This window comes from Enoplosus armatus, chromosome 9 (genome assembly GCF_043641665.1).
Source record: "Enoplosus armatus isolate fEnoArm2 chromosome 9, fEnoArm2.hap1, whole genome shotgun sequence".
In the NCBI taxonomy this organism is placed as follows: Eukaryota; Metazoa; Chordata; class Actinopteri; order Centrarchiformes; family Enoplosidae; genus Enoplosus; species Enoplosus armatus.
Genome location: NC_092188.1, coordinates 11,453,021 through 11,466,746, shown reverse-complemented (window position 1 = coordinate 11,466,746; position 13,726 = coordinate 11,453,021). Strand labels below are relative to the sequence as shown.

Below are 13,726 nucleotides of genomic sequence, written 5' to 3'. Positions count from 1 at the left end.
CGTCAGGAACATTTGTCTAAGTAGCCCCAAAGCCCAACCACTCTTATACACAGGCTTGCAGCAGCGCACATACACGCAATTTCTTGTAAGACACAGACGCACTGCATTGCTCTAACTATTTACTTAAGTGGCCTAAACTTTTTATATTCTTGCCAGGTGTGTAATTTCTACAAAATAAAACCCCCCTGAATAAACGAGTATAGAAACATAACAAAGACAATACAGGTGTATTGAAAGATCGAATTTACTTTCCTTTATGTCTACCCTGATGGGAATGGTCTCTTCTAGGGTGACAATGCCGACATCCACAGGGCATACGGGGTCACTGAATTTTTTTAGAGTATAAAAATGATGTGAAGGAAATGTAACGGCCGGCACAATCATCACATTTCAACCCAGTTGAACACCTAAGGGAGATTTTGGACCGACTTCGTGATGGCAGCACCCACAGACACATCATCGTAATCTCATGTCCGCTTAGTCTCACATCTTCAGTTTAATTGTCACTCATTTAGGTTATGTTTAGTTACAGGATTGAGTTGATAAGAATTTTTGACATACTGTAGACCCCCCACCCCCTCGTTGGCCAACCAGTATAGTAACCAGTGTTTGAGTCAGTTGTTTCTCTCTTTTTTCACTATTCCAAGTAGCATTTCTGTACCTCTGGTGGCTCATGGTTGCCCAACACCAAACTAAGACACTTCATGTGTACATATGTATTGCATATGGCGTGATTTATGACATTTCTCTTTTATAAATACAAGATGGAGAGGACTCTTTTCTTCTGTGAAACAATAACAAAAATGTTATTACTGTAGTGTTAAATTAAAAGCATGACCTATGAACTATGAAATTATGTCATAATTAGTAGGTGAATAATCACCTCAGTAAACAAATTAACTGTATGTGCTACTCATTAATTTAGTCATTAATTTCTTTTAGAAAATGCTGTCATGGAACTTATGTCCAATATTTTTAATTATGTGCTAAAATATAAAGATCTCAATTACTTTTAAAAGGATGTATAAACCAATTTTTGTCATTTTTATTATTGCAGCCCTCCTTCTTTCTCATTTTCTTTCCTCTTCAGCCACTGTAAACTCATCTCTCCCTTCACTGATGCGCTCTATCTGATTTATGTCAAGATCTTTGGTTAAAAAATGCAGAGTAAGTGAATACAGATCTTTGTGTGTGAGTGTGATAGTGGGGGGGGGGGGGGGGGGGGCAAGATTTGCAGTTGTGAGTCGTTCTCTGTGTGTGATGTGAGTCAGATATTTCTATCAATGCTATTGTTAAAATGATACACCTTTCAGGCTTAGCTGGAGATTACGATTCCCTGCAGGGCGGCACAGCCTGAATTAATTAAAAAAATACATTCATTTATCCAAAAAGAGACATAAAACATCGTCTCGACACTTTAATAGCAAATGACGGCGGCAGAGAGATAGTGTTGACTCATCACCTTGAGTGTGGATTTGTGTGTGTGAATGTCACAAAGCGTCTCCTTTAACCATCTAAACTTTTCCATACTTTTTTCATTACCTTTTCTAAACAAATCGCTCGTCATTTCCTCAGAAAATCTATCAACAGAGATTCCCTGCATTAAAAATAATGTCTGAAATGGGAAACTCAGCAGATTCCAGTTTTTTGGATCAGTGCCTGTCTCCTCTCTTTTAAATTTGGGATCATCCTCTCGCAGCTACCGACACTGAATTCTGATGTGGAAGTTAAATAAATAAAATCATTTCTCCATGGTAATTTTCGTCAAACCTGCCAAATGCAGCCTAAATATTTGACATGGAAGGAGAGAAGATCAGTGAGAAGTGAGATCAAAGGAGGGTGGGGGGGGGGTATGCATACGTGCAAGAGTGTGCGCGCGTGGGTGTGTGTGTGTGAGCGTGTGTTGGGATGGTGCAAGTAGTGATGAAACGTATTCTGCAGTGTGATATTTTCAACACCACCAAATTCCGCTCCATCTCCTCCACACATGGGAGTAATCTAAACTCAAAGCAACGTTGGTGTGTGTGTGTGTGTGTGTTAGTCTCCAGCCACTAGCAACTATTCTTCATATTCCTGTCACCTACTCTTCTTCTCTCTCATCTTCCTCTGTCTCCAAAACAACACACACACAAACACACACATACACACACACAAAACGATTGTATTTGTCTTTATCAGTCCCTCCATTTTCCTCGCCCCTCCTTGTGTTCGGTCTCCTTCGTTCAATATTTCATGCTGTTGAAAGCGTATCTATTCTGAGCTCTCTCTCTCTTTCTCTCTCTTTCTCTCTGTCTACACACGCCCTCTCCTTCCTCTCTTCCTCCATCCCTGCCGTCTTCTCAAAAAAAAAACCCTCTCTCTACACATCACTCTTGCTGTCCTCTCCCTCTTTCTGTACCTCTATAAATCTCCCTCTCCCCCTTACTCTCTATATCTCATTGCACTCCTAATGTTCTGTGCCCCATCTAACTCTTTCTCCAACTCTGACTTACATTCTCTTCCACCCTTTCATTTCCTTTTCCTCCCCCTCCCCTCTCCCCTCTCCTCCGTCCCCTCTGCTGGCTCAGTTTGCGTGACTGTTCAAAAGTATCAGCTCCTCTTCTCCTTCCCTTAACCCCTCACTCCTTCTCTCTCCTCATTCCCCCTTGGATTCCTCTCCAACCAAAACACAGAGAAAGCCCTGTTCTCTCTTTTTGCACCTCTTTCGCTTTTTTTGCATCCCCTCCCCGCCTCCCCCTCCCCTCGCTGTTCTCCTTCTCCCATCCAATCTTAGTGGCACCTCTCCTCCTCATCCTCCTCCCTCTCTTTTTTTCCCTCCTCCGACGCTCTGTCGTACTCAGCTCCATCTCCACCGCCCCCCCCAGTCTCCTCCTTGCTCTTAGCCTGTTCCAGTGTTGTTTTAGGCACAGCAGTGAAAGGTAAACAGAGAGATTGAAAATTCGTGTCAGTCAGTCGGGTGAGAGAGGGACAGAGAGGGAGGGAGAGCAGCAGAGGTGGTGAGGGAGCGAGAGGAGGCGGGGGGAGTGTCAGTACAATTTACTAACACAACAGTGAACAGCGAAGCAGGCCAAGACACAGTGCGAGCGGGAGGTGGAGTGAGAAAGAGACTCCCAGCTCAAGAATGCCATTGAAATGCAGCACACATACAAGTGTACAGAAAATATAAAGTGTTTACTGTATATTCACATGATGTTCATGTACATACAAGGGTCCTGCCGGATTCATATGTGCATTGTTTGCTTCCAGGTGGCCCCAGAGAGGGATGTGATATTAGGGGCCTAATATCCAATTATCAGTGCTATAAGAAAGCTCCGATTAGATTTCGAGGTTACAGAAAGGAGCACTTGACAGATGTGTTGCTGGCCGGCTCTGGGTTGGAAATGTCATAAGAGCCCCGGTGTCACCGCATGCAGTCAGCCCCGAGGTCGTTTCTCATAATAACCCCAATAGAAAAGTAATCCAATAGCACTGCAACCCACGCCTGGAAAATCCAACCTGGATGATTAGAATTGACAGGGGCGTTTGCTGAAACAGAACATGTCAGCATCTGTTTGAAAGAAACCAAATGTAAAAGCGAGCAAAATGGCATTTTTGTTATTCAAAAAAGAATGAAATCCCTGCTTCCGTCTGTGTTCGATTTCCAACTTTGTCTTCTTGCACCTGATTTACAGTTTCCCTTCAAATGTAGCCATATGGTATATTTACAACCAAACCCCTGCAGCCTCCATACAGTCATACAGAGATTTAAAGGGTCAGTTCACTTTGAAGGCAAAAACACAACAATCCTCACTTAATTCTAGGGGTTTCTAGCCATGCAGATAGTTTTGGATTTATATATACAGGTTTTGTCTGTCAATAATAATAATAAAGACATTTTTAAAAATCAACAGAAACATTTCCTAAAACAGTGTCCCTGTTGTTCTGGACAATCCACAGAACAGTTTTTATATGTGTGATAACATATTTTCACTTTCTAGCTTATTCTGGAGCTTTTAACCATATTCCATGGCCTTCTCCAGCAAATGGAACTTGCTCATGCGTCCTCACATGATCGAAGCACAGAACTTTGGTTGCATAATAACAAGTAGTGTATGGGTAGCGGTCTAGTTTTCATGTGGCAGAAGGTCACATGATGACATCTGAGCAAGATCTGTTCGCTTTAGAAGGCAGTCGAAGATGGGATACAGTTGAAATCCCTATAAAAAGTTACCAAGTGAACCTTGAGTTTCAGAGATATGTGTTCCCAAGGTCAGGAAGGAACCTTCTCGCTCTCTGGTGATTCTGGCAAGGGATTTAGATCAATACGAATCTCATGTTTGTACAGTAGTTATGAACAGTCAGAAGACGTTAGCTTGGCTTAGCTTAAAGACTGGAAGCAGGGGAAACAGCTTGCCTGGCTCTGTCTAATGTAACACAATCCAACTACCAGCAGTGCTAAAGCTCATTAATTAACATGCTATATGTCATTTGTTTGATCTGTACAAAAGCCTAAAGTATAAACAACAAGTTTCAGTTTTACAGTTATGCTTCATGACGTCCTCACAAGGCAACCAGTGGAGCAGGAAGTCACTGTGCCCAGCGAAGAAACAATCTGGTAAATAACCTCCCGTCAAAAAACACCAAGAGAGCCAGGCTAGCTGTTTCCCCCTGTTTCCAGTCTTTATGCTAAGCTAAGCTAACTGGCTGTAGCTTCATATTTAATGGACAAACATGAGAGCGGTATCAATCTTCTCATCTAACTCTCAGCAAGAAAGCTGATGAGAGTAATTTCAGAGATCAGAGATAGAAGGTCTGCGTGGATACCTCAAGAGCTTGATAAAATATGTATTTCTGTAGTTTGGGGGAAACAACCCTTTAAGGGCAGAAAGAGGGAGAGTGAATGTATGTTTGTATGTACATGCATCTATCTGGGCATGTATATTTAATTGGAGCAGGTGTTCGACTCTGCTGCTGTGATACTACACAATGCAGCGTTGTGGTAAACAGAGACACAACATGGAGAGACAGAGGAGAAATGATAGACAGAGGAGCAAGGAGAGGAGGCAAAGGAGGAGAGCTCATTAAAAAGTTGCATGCCTGCTGTAACGGAGAGAGATGGAGAGAGAGGCAGAGGCAGAGGAGACAGGTAGACCACCAGAGACAAAGCTAACAAAAGACAGAGGCAAAATAGCAGAGCCAGGTTTCAGGGATCGCAGAGTGGAGAAAGTTTGCATTGGAAATGGGAGAATAAGGTGAGGATGAGAGGAAGAAGAGTGAGAGAGACAGACAGGGGGGATTAAATGGACAGCTCATGAGAGTGGTGGAAGGACTGGAGAAGACAGAGGGATTCCCCAATGGCACCTCATCTCTCTCTCTTTCTTGCTCTCCTTCTCCCTATTTCCCTCCTTTTTTCTCCCAATAAATCATTCTGACTTCTCCTTAACCAACTCATTCCCAGCAGGCGGCAAGAAAACTGTAACAATCTTTCCCCTATCTGCTATCTCTCTCTTTTTCTCACTCCCTCCTCCTGTCTCTGTCCCTGTCTGGCCTGTTCATATCTCTCTCTCTCTCTCTCACTTTCACAAACACACCTTAGATGCACAGTTTGTGGCAGTGGAGGTGACAGGAGGGGGCAAATTATTGAACATTTTACCATATCTCTGCAGGACAGAGCGACAGGAACACACGAGCCACATCACACATGCATGAACAGAACTCTAAATGTATTATAACTTAATTGCTTTAATACATTTTGGACCTAAAATGTAATGTATGCAAGTCACTTAAAACGTATATAAAGTCAAATCAATATAATATCATTGTAGGCAAGCCTAATATACAGTACAATATACAGTTTGCATATTTTCTTTATGGTGGATAGAGATTACGTGAGAGGACATGCGCGTGTGTGCGCGCGCGCGAGCATGCATGTTAATGTGCTGCAGTTATAAGAGGATTGGACATGATAATAGTGCTGTATTAGACTGACTTACAGTGTCTGGGGATCCAAGCAAGGAGGGGTGGTAGAGGAGAATATATGTGTGTGCGTGAGCCTATGGGTGTTTTTTAGGCTTTGTAATAAAAATGCAAAAGTGTGTGTGTGTGTGTGTGTGGGGGGGGGGGGGGGGGGTGTTACGTTGAAAAATAGACTGCAGATGGTGGCTGCAGACGTATCTGGCAGAGGGGGGACTCAAAGCTTTCTACTTTTACACCGGCGGTGGAGGTCGAATAGTTGACAAAAAAAAAAAAAAAAAAACTTCAAGTCGCAGTGATGCCTGATGTGCTGCGACTCGGCCACAATATTGGAGGAATGCGCTTTTGTCGCTCGCAGGGGGTGGAGTTAGAAAGTGAACGAGTGCTGCCTACCAAACAGAGAGAGGAGAAGGAGGAGAGAAAGAGAAAGGAGAGGGACGGGCGGGCAGGCTGCTCGCCGTAAACGATGGTTGTCGGATAGAGTCTTGAAGAGCTAATGAAACTGGCTGCTTGAATTGTTCGCAGCGATTACAGAGCTCAGCAGCCCCGCGTGCGTTTGCATGTCGCGGAGCCTTGGAAGGAAAGAAAAAGAGAAACTGCAGCAGCACGCAGATAAGAAGAACAGTTTTTTAAAAGAAGAGGACTTGCTCAATATCTATTATTTTACCACCTTTAATTTTCCTTCAGTAAGCCTTTTGACGTCAGCTGCACACAACTCTTTCCCAGCGGACAGGAGCGTTTCATGCCCGGAGGAAGACCGACCTCCCGCTCGGACCCAGTACCGGCCTCCCACACTCCTCTGGCGGGCTCAGAAGCAGCAGTTCCCGGTGAGAAGAGAGGACCAGGCGCAGCTCAGTCATTAAAGGGACCCGCTCATAAGGACTTCCAGAAACCCCCTTGTGTGAAGCCCCAGGATTTGTTGGGCAGGGAGGGAGGGGGGTTCGCAGTGTCTGCTTTATGGGGGACGGCGGGGGGAGGCTCAGTCACTTCACACCACAATAGACTTTTGAGTTTTACAACAGTTATTAACCAGAGCAAGTCTTACAGTCTTTGAACGTATCAGTTTGTATGCATGCATGAAGCTTTTGTTTCCCCCCTCTCCCGTCTGTTAGGCATTTGCTGGGATGTTTGAGTCGCGTTGTTTGGTGGGGTGAAGGGACCGAGAGAGTGGCCGGAGAGACCAAAGGGACGGAGGCCGGGAGAGGAGCCGAGAGCATGGCTCTGGTAGCGCTGTCTCTCTTGGTGCTAACGAGTCTCACCTGGGCGGACCTGCTCCAGGTGTCAGCCAACAGGCATTCCGTTTACTGGAACAGCTCCAATATACAGTAAGACCCCCTCCTTTATCGGTCTGTGTGCTTGTGTGCCATTTCTTTTGATATCTCTGTTCTCCACCTGTTAAAGGGAAGGAAACTGTCCTGATTTGCACTCCCTGGGCTGTCACACCATCACACTTTCACATCAGTGGTTTCTTGCTGCTTCTGAGCTTTGCTTTATTGGGTCTCTCTAAAGCTTTATCAGGGTTGTAGCATCCTTCCTCGTCCATATCTTTCTCTCTTTTTAAGTAGAAGAAATGATTCAGACCCACAAAGGCTATTTACACTGGCCTCTCATGTTTCTCTGTATGGTAAAGCTATTTTTGAGCCTCAAACGGCCCTGTCAGACCCCTGCTGTGAAGTCAAGGTTGCTCCAAACCATCTTTTCAACACCTTTGCTTGCACAACTAGTCGGACATATTTAGCTTCTGTCCCTCAGTCCAGCGTCCGTCTGTGCACATTACTGTTTATTCAATGACTTCCCTCTTTCCCTCCTCTCTCTCCTCTACCTTCAGCCGTGCATGGTCGAGGAGTAAAAAGAAAAGGAAGAGAATCACATGTGATTGCTCTCCTCCTCGCTCCGTCATGTGGCTCTCCTCTCTCAGTCTTTCTATGTCTTCTCCTCTATCTGGTTCAATTAGGAGCACTTCTTCATCCTGACCCCATTGTGTTGTAGCAGTGTCACTATTCAATCTCTCCTTCTCGCTCCCTCTCCAACTTGCTCTCTCCTTCTATCCCTCTCTAACCCCCTTTCTTGTTTACACTCAGTCCGTTGGCCTTTTTGTTGTCCTCCTAATCCCTCACTCCTCACCCCTATCTCAATTCAAGGGAAAAAGATTTTTTTCTCTTTTAGAAAGCTGCCTTTTTTACTACTGTCCTCGTGAGTGCATGGCTCTGCTGCTGGTTAAGGACGTAGCACCAGTCTGCAGCAGCACACTGTAGGCTTATCTCTCTTCCTACAATTCACAGTAACATCTTGTAAGTTTATGTCATATTAGCTGTGTCTCAACAAGTCCTGATCTTTAAATCCGTGTTTTAATTTGTTGAATTCACAGGCACTTTTTCTCCTGCCCAAAATATGTAGATAAAATGTTGTAAATTTGCAACTGAATGCCGGATTTGACATGAAGTATAGGCTGATTTCGTTTTAGTGAGCAATGCATCAAATTGTGTGATTTATTGTATTTTCATTTTCTCAATAACTTCAGAAAATAATGCAACAATCAACCTAAATTTAAGGTCTCAGAGGTGCACAAGAGCGCATGTCGCACACTAACACACACCTTCCTTTTCGCTCTCCATCTTGCAGTGAATCATGTCTATGTGTAAGCTATGGAACATCTCAGTTTGTGGTATTTACCTCTTCAGCAGAATTTACTGGGCCCCTAAGATGAGCAGTCAGATATACAGCGACTCACATTTTATATCTGCGTTTATTAAAGACGTAAACAACATGAAAAGTCAGAAAATACACTGTTGTTTTTGCAGGCGGAGGATCAATGATTCTGTCCGCCGACAATGATTTTAGTTTACAGCGTGAAATAAAGCTATGAGAGGCGAAGTGAATTTATGCCTCGCAACAGAATTACTATACATGAAGTGCTGCGTAAAGTAATAGGAGCGGAAAACACAAGGTTATTGGTTGTGGTACGATACTGTAAACAATATTAGTTTTCCCGAATGTGAGAAAATAATTTCCGCACATTTTAGACAAACTAATATTGCGTGCATTGCTGCTGATGCATTTTAGCTGATATTTTTCTGCAACTCTCAACATGGAGGATGCTCAGTTTTCAATGTCTACACTTTTTTTTGCTCTGTAATAATTTGATAATGCATGCTAATGAAATTCCACCTTCGGTTTCCATATCAGAGACAGAAGTTGATTTAGATAAAAATGTGGAAAAAACGCTTAAAGGCGTAAAAGAAAAGAAGTGAACCCGGGACCCAACATGAGCAGTTTTAACCTTTTGTAAACTGTATACTTAAGTAATTTGTCTCCTGCTTCTTGCTGTATACTCAGACTGTTTGCTGTTAAGTAAAAAAAAAAAGCTGCTGTTGATTTTTCAGACAAAGCAGTGGGAGGACTAACGCAGTCTGGACCAACCTAACCTTTAACCTGACTGTCCAGGACCTGAGCACTGCAGAGCCACGCAGTCGCTCCTCTCTCTCTCTTTCTGCACACGTTCACTGCCAATACAGTTTTCATCCCAGCGGCAGAATATTCTTAGCCCCTGCAGTGTGAGTCTTAGTGTGTGTGTGTCTTTTATAAAAGACTGTGGTTAATTAAAGAACACTGCATCTCAGTGGACCTGCTTCATCCCTGATCTTCACCATCTCTCTCTCTTCCTCTTTCTTAGTGCACATGTACACAATGACAATGTTTGAGCAGTGAGTGTGGATAACTTTTTCAATTCAGCCTACTTATTGAATTAGCAGACAAAGGGCACAAAAGACAGATAAACTGCAGGATAACCTGTCTAATCTACTCTCTCATACACTTCTACACAATTTTCCACAGCACAGATTCCAGTTTGCAGCATTTATTTTAATCCCTGCACTCAACACCTCAACACCAACATTTGTAGGGTTGGCTGGCGTGTCTCAAGCCGTTGGCAATCGGCCTCTCTGGAGTTTCTCTAACTCACAGTGCAATGTGGAGGTTTAGAAGGCCAATAATAAGCTGTAGTATAGCTGTCAGTTTGAGTGGTAAACACATTGTAAAGCCTCAGGACCCTGCAGTTTCTCAGCCAGCTTCTGACCCAGAGCCACTCATCAACCACAAGAGACAGACTGAGACCGTTACCAAGAATTAAGTACTTCACACACACATGCACACACAAACATGTGCATGCACGCTTAGAATTGAACATGTGCACATGCTAGCATGATCACATATATCTGTCTTTATGTGAGTGCACACAAACACAAACACACACACACACACACGTCCCCGCTGTGTACTTTTTTTAAATTTTGAGACGATGGATCATTTCCTGCGTTTGCGTCTTGCACAAAGGCTGTTGCCACTGCCAATCAGTCACTTGTCACTGATATCCCTGGGCATGAATGTGTGTGTAATGGTGTGCATTTTTGTGTGTGTGAGAACTAATGCATGTGTGTGTTTGCCCTGTTACAGATGTCTCTGTTCATTGATGGGTGACCAAAACAAAAACAAATCCATCAGTCCGTTAAATCACACATTATCTTCCACCACCTGGCAATTAACCACCGCTGTGAGTGTGTGTGCACACGAGTGTGTGCGTGCGTATACATGTGTATGTGTGTAATCTAATAACGCAGCAGTTAACTGGTTTGCATAATAGATATCTGGTGATATCTCTTAATTTATCAGTTGTATATTTCGGAAGCGATTAGGTGGCAAATAAACAAACACATCTCTAGATGTGTAGTAGCTTTGTGTGTGTTTTTTCCGTGTGTGTGTGAGTCTATCAATGACACTGTCACCTCAGCGCATGCCACTGGAATGAAGCCAGCTATCGCAAGCAGAATTTGCCCCTCATATAAATGCACATGAGTATGTGTGGTAATCGATGCCGAGGTGGAACTTGTTTTATATTCATCCAGCTCGTCGGAGTGTAGCGCAGACACGTCACGCAGGGCGGGAGAGAAATAATGCAAGAATATGAGAAGAGACAGACAGTGAGAGAGAAATACTATGGGACTGGTTAGAGGAGAGAGGAAGTCCAGAAAAATACAGATGGATTTTGTGTTGAATTATAATACAGCTGGGGGTAGGAGGGTCATCATAATAATGATAATAATGCTTGGCCAGCACACTGATCCACACACTGTGTTCTCACATTAGACACCATAACGCAGGCCTGGTGTATGTGTGTGTGTGCATGAGAGAGAGGGGGAAACGCAGACAAGAGGATTAAGCAGGCCAATCAACCATCCCCTTGACAGCAACACAAACCTATCTGTCTCCCAGCCCCACTTAGGACAACAACATTTACATTTATGAATATGTGCACAAAGAAGAGTATTACTCACTCACTATCACAAGGCGTACGGCCCCGCCTGTGTGTGTGTGTGTGTTTGTGTGTACAGCCCATCCATCATAGACGTTTGCGCTGCCGTTACATGTGTCGGCTACCGCTGTGATGTGTGTTTGCGCACATGCACACACACACACACACACACAAAAAAAAAAACCTCACACACACAAGCTCAGTGATCATCATAACAGTTATATAGACACAGTGATCAGACTGTTCATTAGTAACGAATAATAAGGCCACATAGTGTACAGGTGAATGGATTCTGGTTTGCATAGCGACGTGTGGGTGTGAGAGTGTGTGTGTGGTGTGCAGACACTCGCACAGAGACGTCATTAATTAAAAGCAATAGGGAACACCTGTGTGATGGATGGCTACTGTTTGCATAATAAGATCCAGTGGTCTTCTCTCTCTCTCTCTCTATGTGCCTGCGTAGGAGTAAATACATTTTTCTGATTGGACGGGTATTGTCTGGTAGGTGAGCCGAGCATTAAGGGACATGTACAAGAAAGGAGGAAAAGGAATGAATAATTTTCTTGTCCTCTATCTTTTTTCTTTCTCTTTGGGGATGAGCTAGATTTCAGGAGTGTGTTCCCACCTCTCTGTTCTTCTCTCATCCTCCAATTGCCTGATGGGAAAGCACTCTTGGGGTGGTGGTATTTTGGGAGCTCTGTGGTTTAATGTGAATGTTGTGAGACTCACTTTCTCTGTCAAATTAACTTGGACTAAATCTTTCCAGTGCTAGAAAATATGTTGCCTTTCTTTGAGGTCTGGTTTTCCTTCACCTCACCTCACCCACACTTTCCTTTTCTTTCCTTCTCGCCACTCTTCTCCTCTCCTCTTACGCACTTTGAGATTTTGACCAAAGCCACCTCAAACACACCTCCTTGCAGATCCTGTAAATCTAAACACACACATAAAACATGTGCATTGATCTTGAGAAAAAGACAAGCCTGAAATATCGAGCCCACCCTGTTTTTCTACATCTCTCGATTGGCTCTTTCATTTCCTCAAACGCTGTCTCGCTTACATGATCGACTAATCGGAAGCATTGCTGTGAAAATGAAGTTTTGATGTTCAGCGTTCGTGCTTGCAAACGCTAACTGGTCACTGTAATGGTTCGGATTCAAAGGAAGTAGGTTCATAGGGATTTTAGGGATGGAATTCAGCTAAGACCAAGCTCGTATGTGAGTCAGACCAAGTTGAGCAATTCTGATCCAGGCTGACTGGGTCTTGTAGGTATAAATGCCTGGCTAAGATTGGTATTGATTTAAGTGCCTGCTGATTCTGTGCTGGTGGCTCAGTGGTTAGCACAGGTGCTTTGTAGGCTGTATTTATCAAGCCTTTCACAGTCATTGCTAGAAATCGCACTGAATGGTTGTCTAGAACTAAAGTACGAGTTAGAGGTGGGATTAAGGCGTTTGGTTAGTGGAAACAGGAAGGAAATTACGTTCTTGTTTTATAAAGACGAAAATCACCAGTTTACAATCGTAATCATAATCATCATGGTGATTATTAAGTTAAGCTTCTGAAGTTTCAATGTGGATTTAACACATTCACGTCAATGGCCAGATGATGTAGATACAGTAAGTCCATGCAGGAAAAATAAAATGAAATACAGAAAATAGCATCACTGCTTGCGTTTCCCACAGGTTGAGAATTTATTTTTGGTAGTCAACCTCAAGGGAGGTGGAGGTGTAGCAAGGTGGGCTGCAATGAACTCACAAGCTAAGAACTGCACATGAATGCTGTGTTGTAGCAGACGTTTCAGTCAATGCACACCAACTTTAACAGGAAGCAGCGATTACAGAAATACAAGAACATCTGTTTGGCTAGGTGGAAATCTATTTGGATGGGATACCCAAATAAATGTTATGTATGGGAGGTGTTGACTTGTATGACAACCTACTTATGCACAAGTAAAGGCTAAAACATGTTTTCTTGGATTTCTGATTGTGACACACAAATTATAATGGCCTACGCCATTTAACACTGCACTGCAAAATGCCTTTATGTCTATAAAAACTCCTTTTCAATGTGAATGATGTGCACTGGTTAAAATAATAATGTAGGTGATGTTTTGACACTGCTGTCAGCCTGTGTTTATGGTCTGTGTGTCATTTGGCTGAAACATCAAGGACAATGCATGCAGAACCAATATGTGTTGATAATGTGATATGGATTTACTTGGAATGTGTCCTTATCAATGCGTGGACCAGTGATTTATGTGATTTATGTGATGACACTGACAAATCCCAGAAAGCCACAAATTTATGCAAAATGTTTGTTTTTTCAAAATGCGTGGTATTGGAGCTTTGAGGTTCAGACAGTGCATTCATAGTTGTCATGTCCCATGTAAATTGCTGTATTTCTTTGTTTTCAGTAAAGCATGAATGGCATGTTTGGATGGAGCATTATATCCCAGACAAAATCAGTCAC

The 13,726-nt window shown here is 43.2% G+C and overlaps 1 protein-coding gene across 1 annotated transcript in view; it reads left to right on the top strand.

Moving 5' to 3' along the window:
- The first annotated feature begins 7,167 nt into the window (after window positions 1–7,167).
- Window positions 7,168–13,726, top strand: part of efna3b (ephrin-A3b) — a 52,457-nt gene continuing 45,898 nt past the window's right edge. Inside the window, exon 1 of the mRNA XM_070912095.1 lies at window positions 7,168–7,277. Coding sequence (XP_070768196.1) covers window positions 7,168–7,277 — 110 coding nt within the window. The remainder of the gene's footprint in view (window positions 7,278–13,726) is intronic.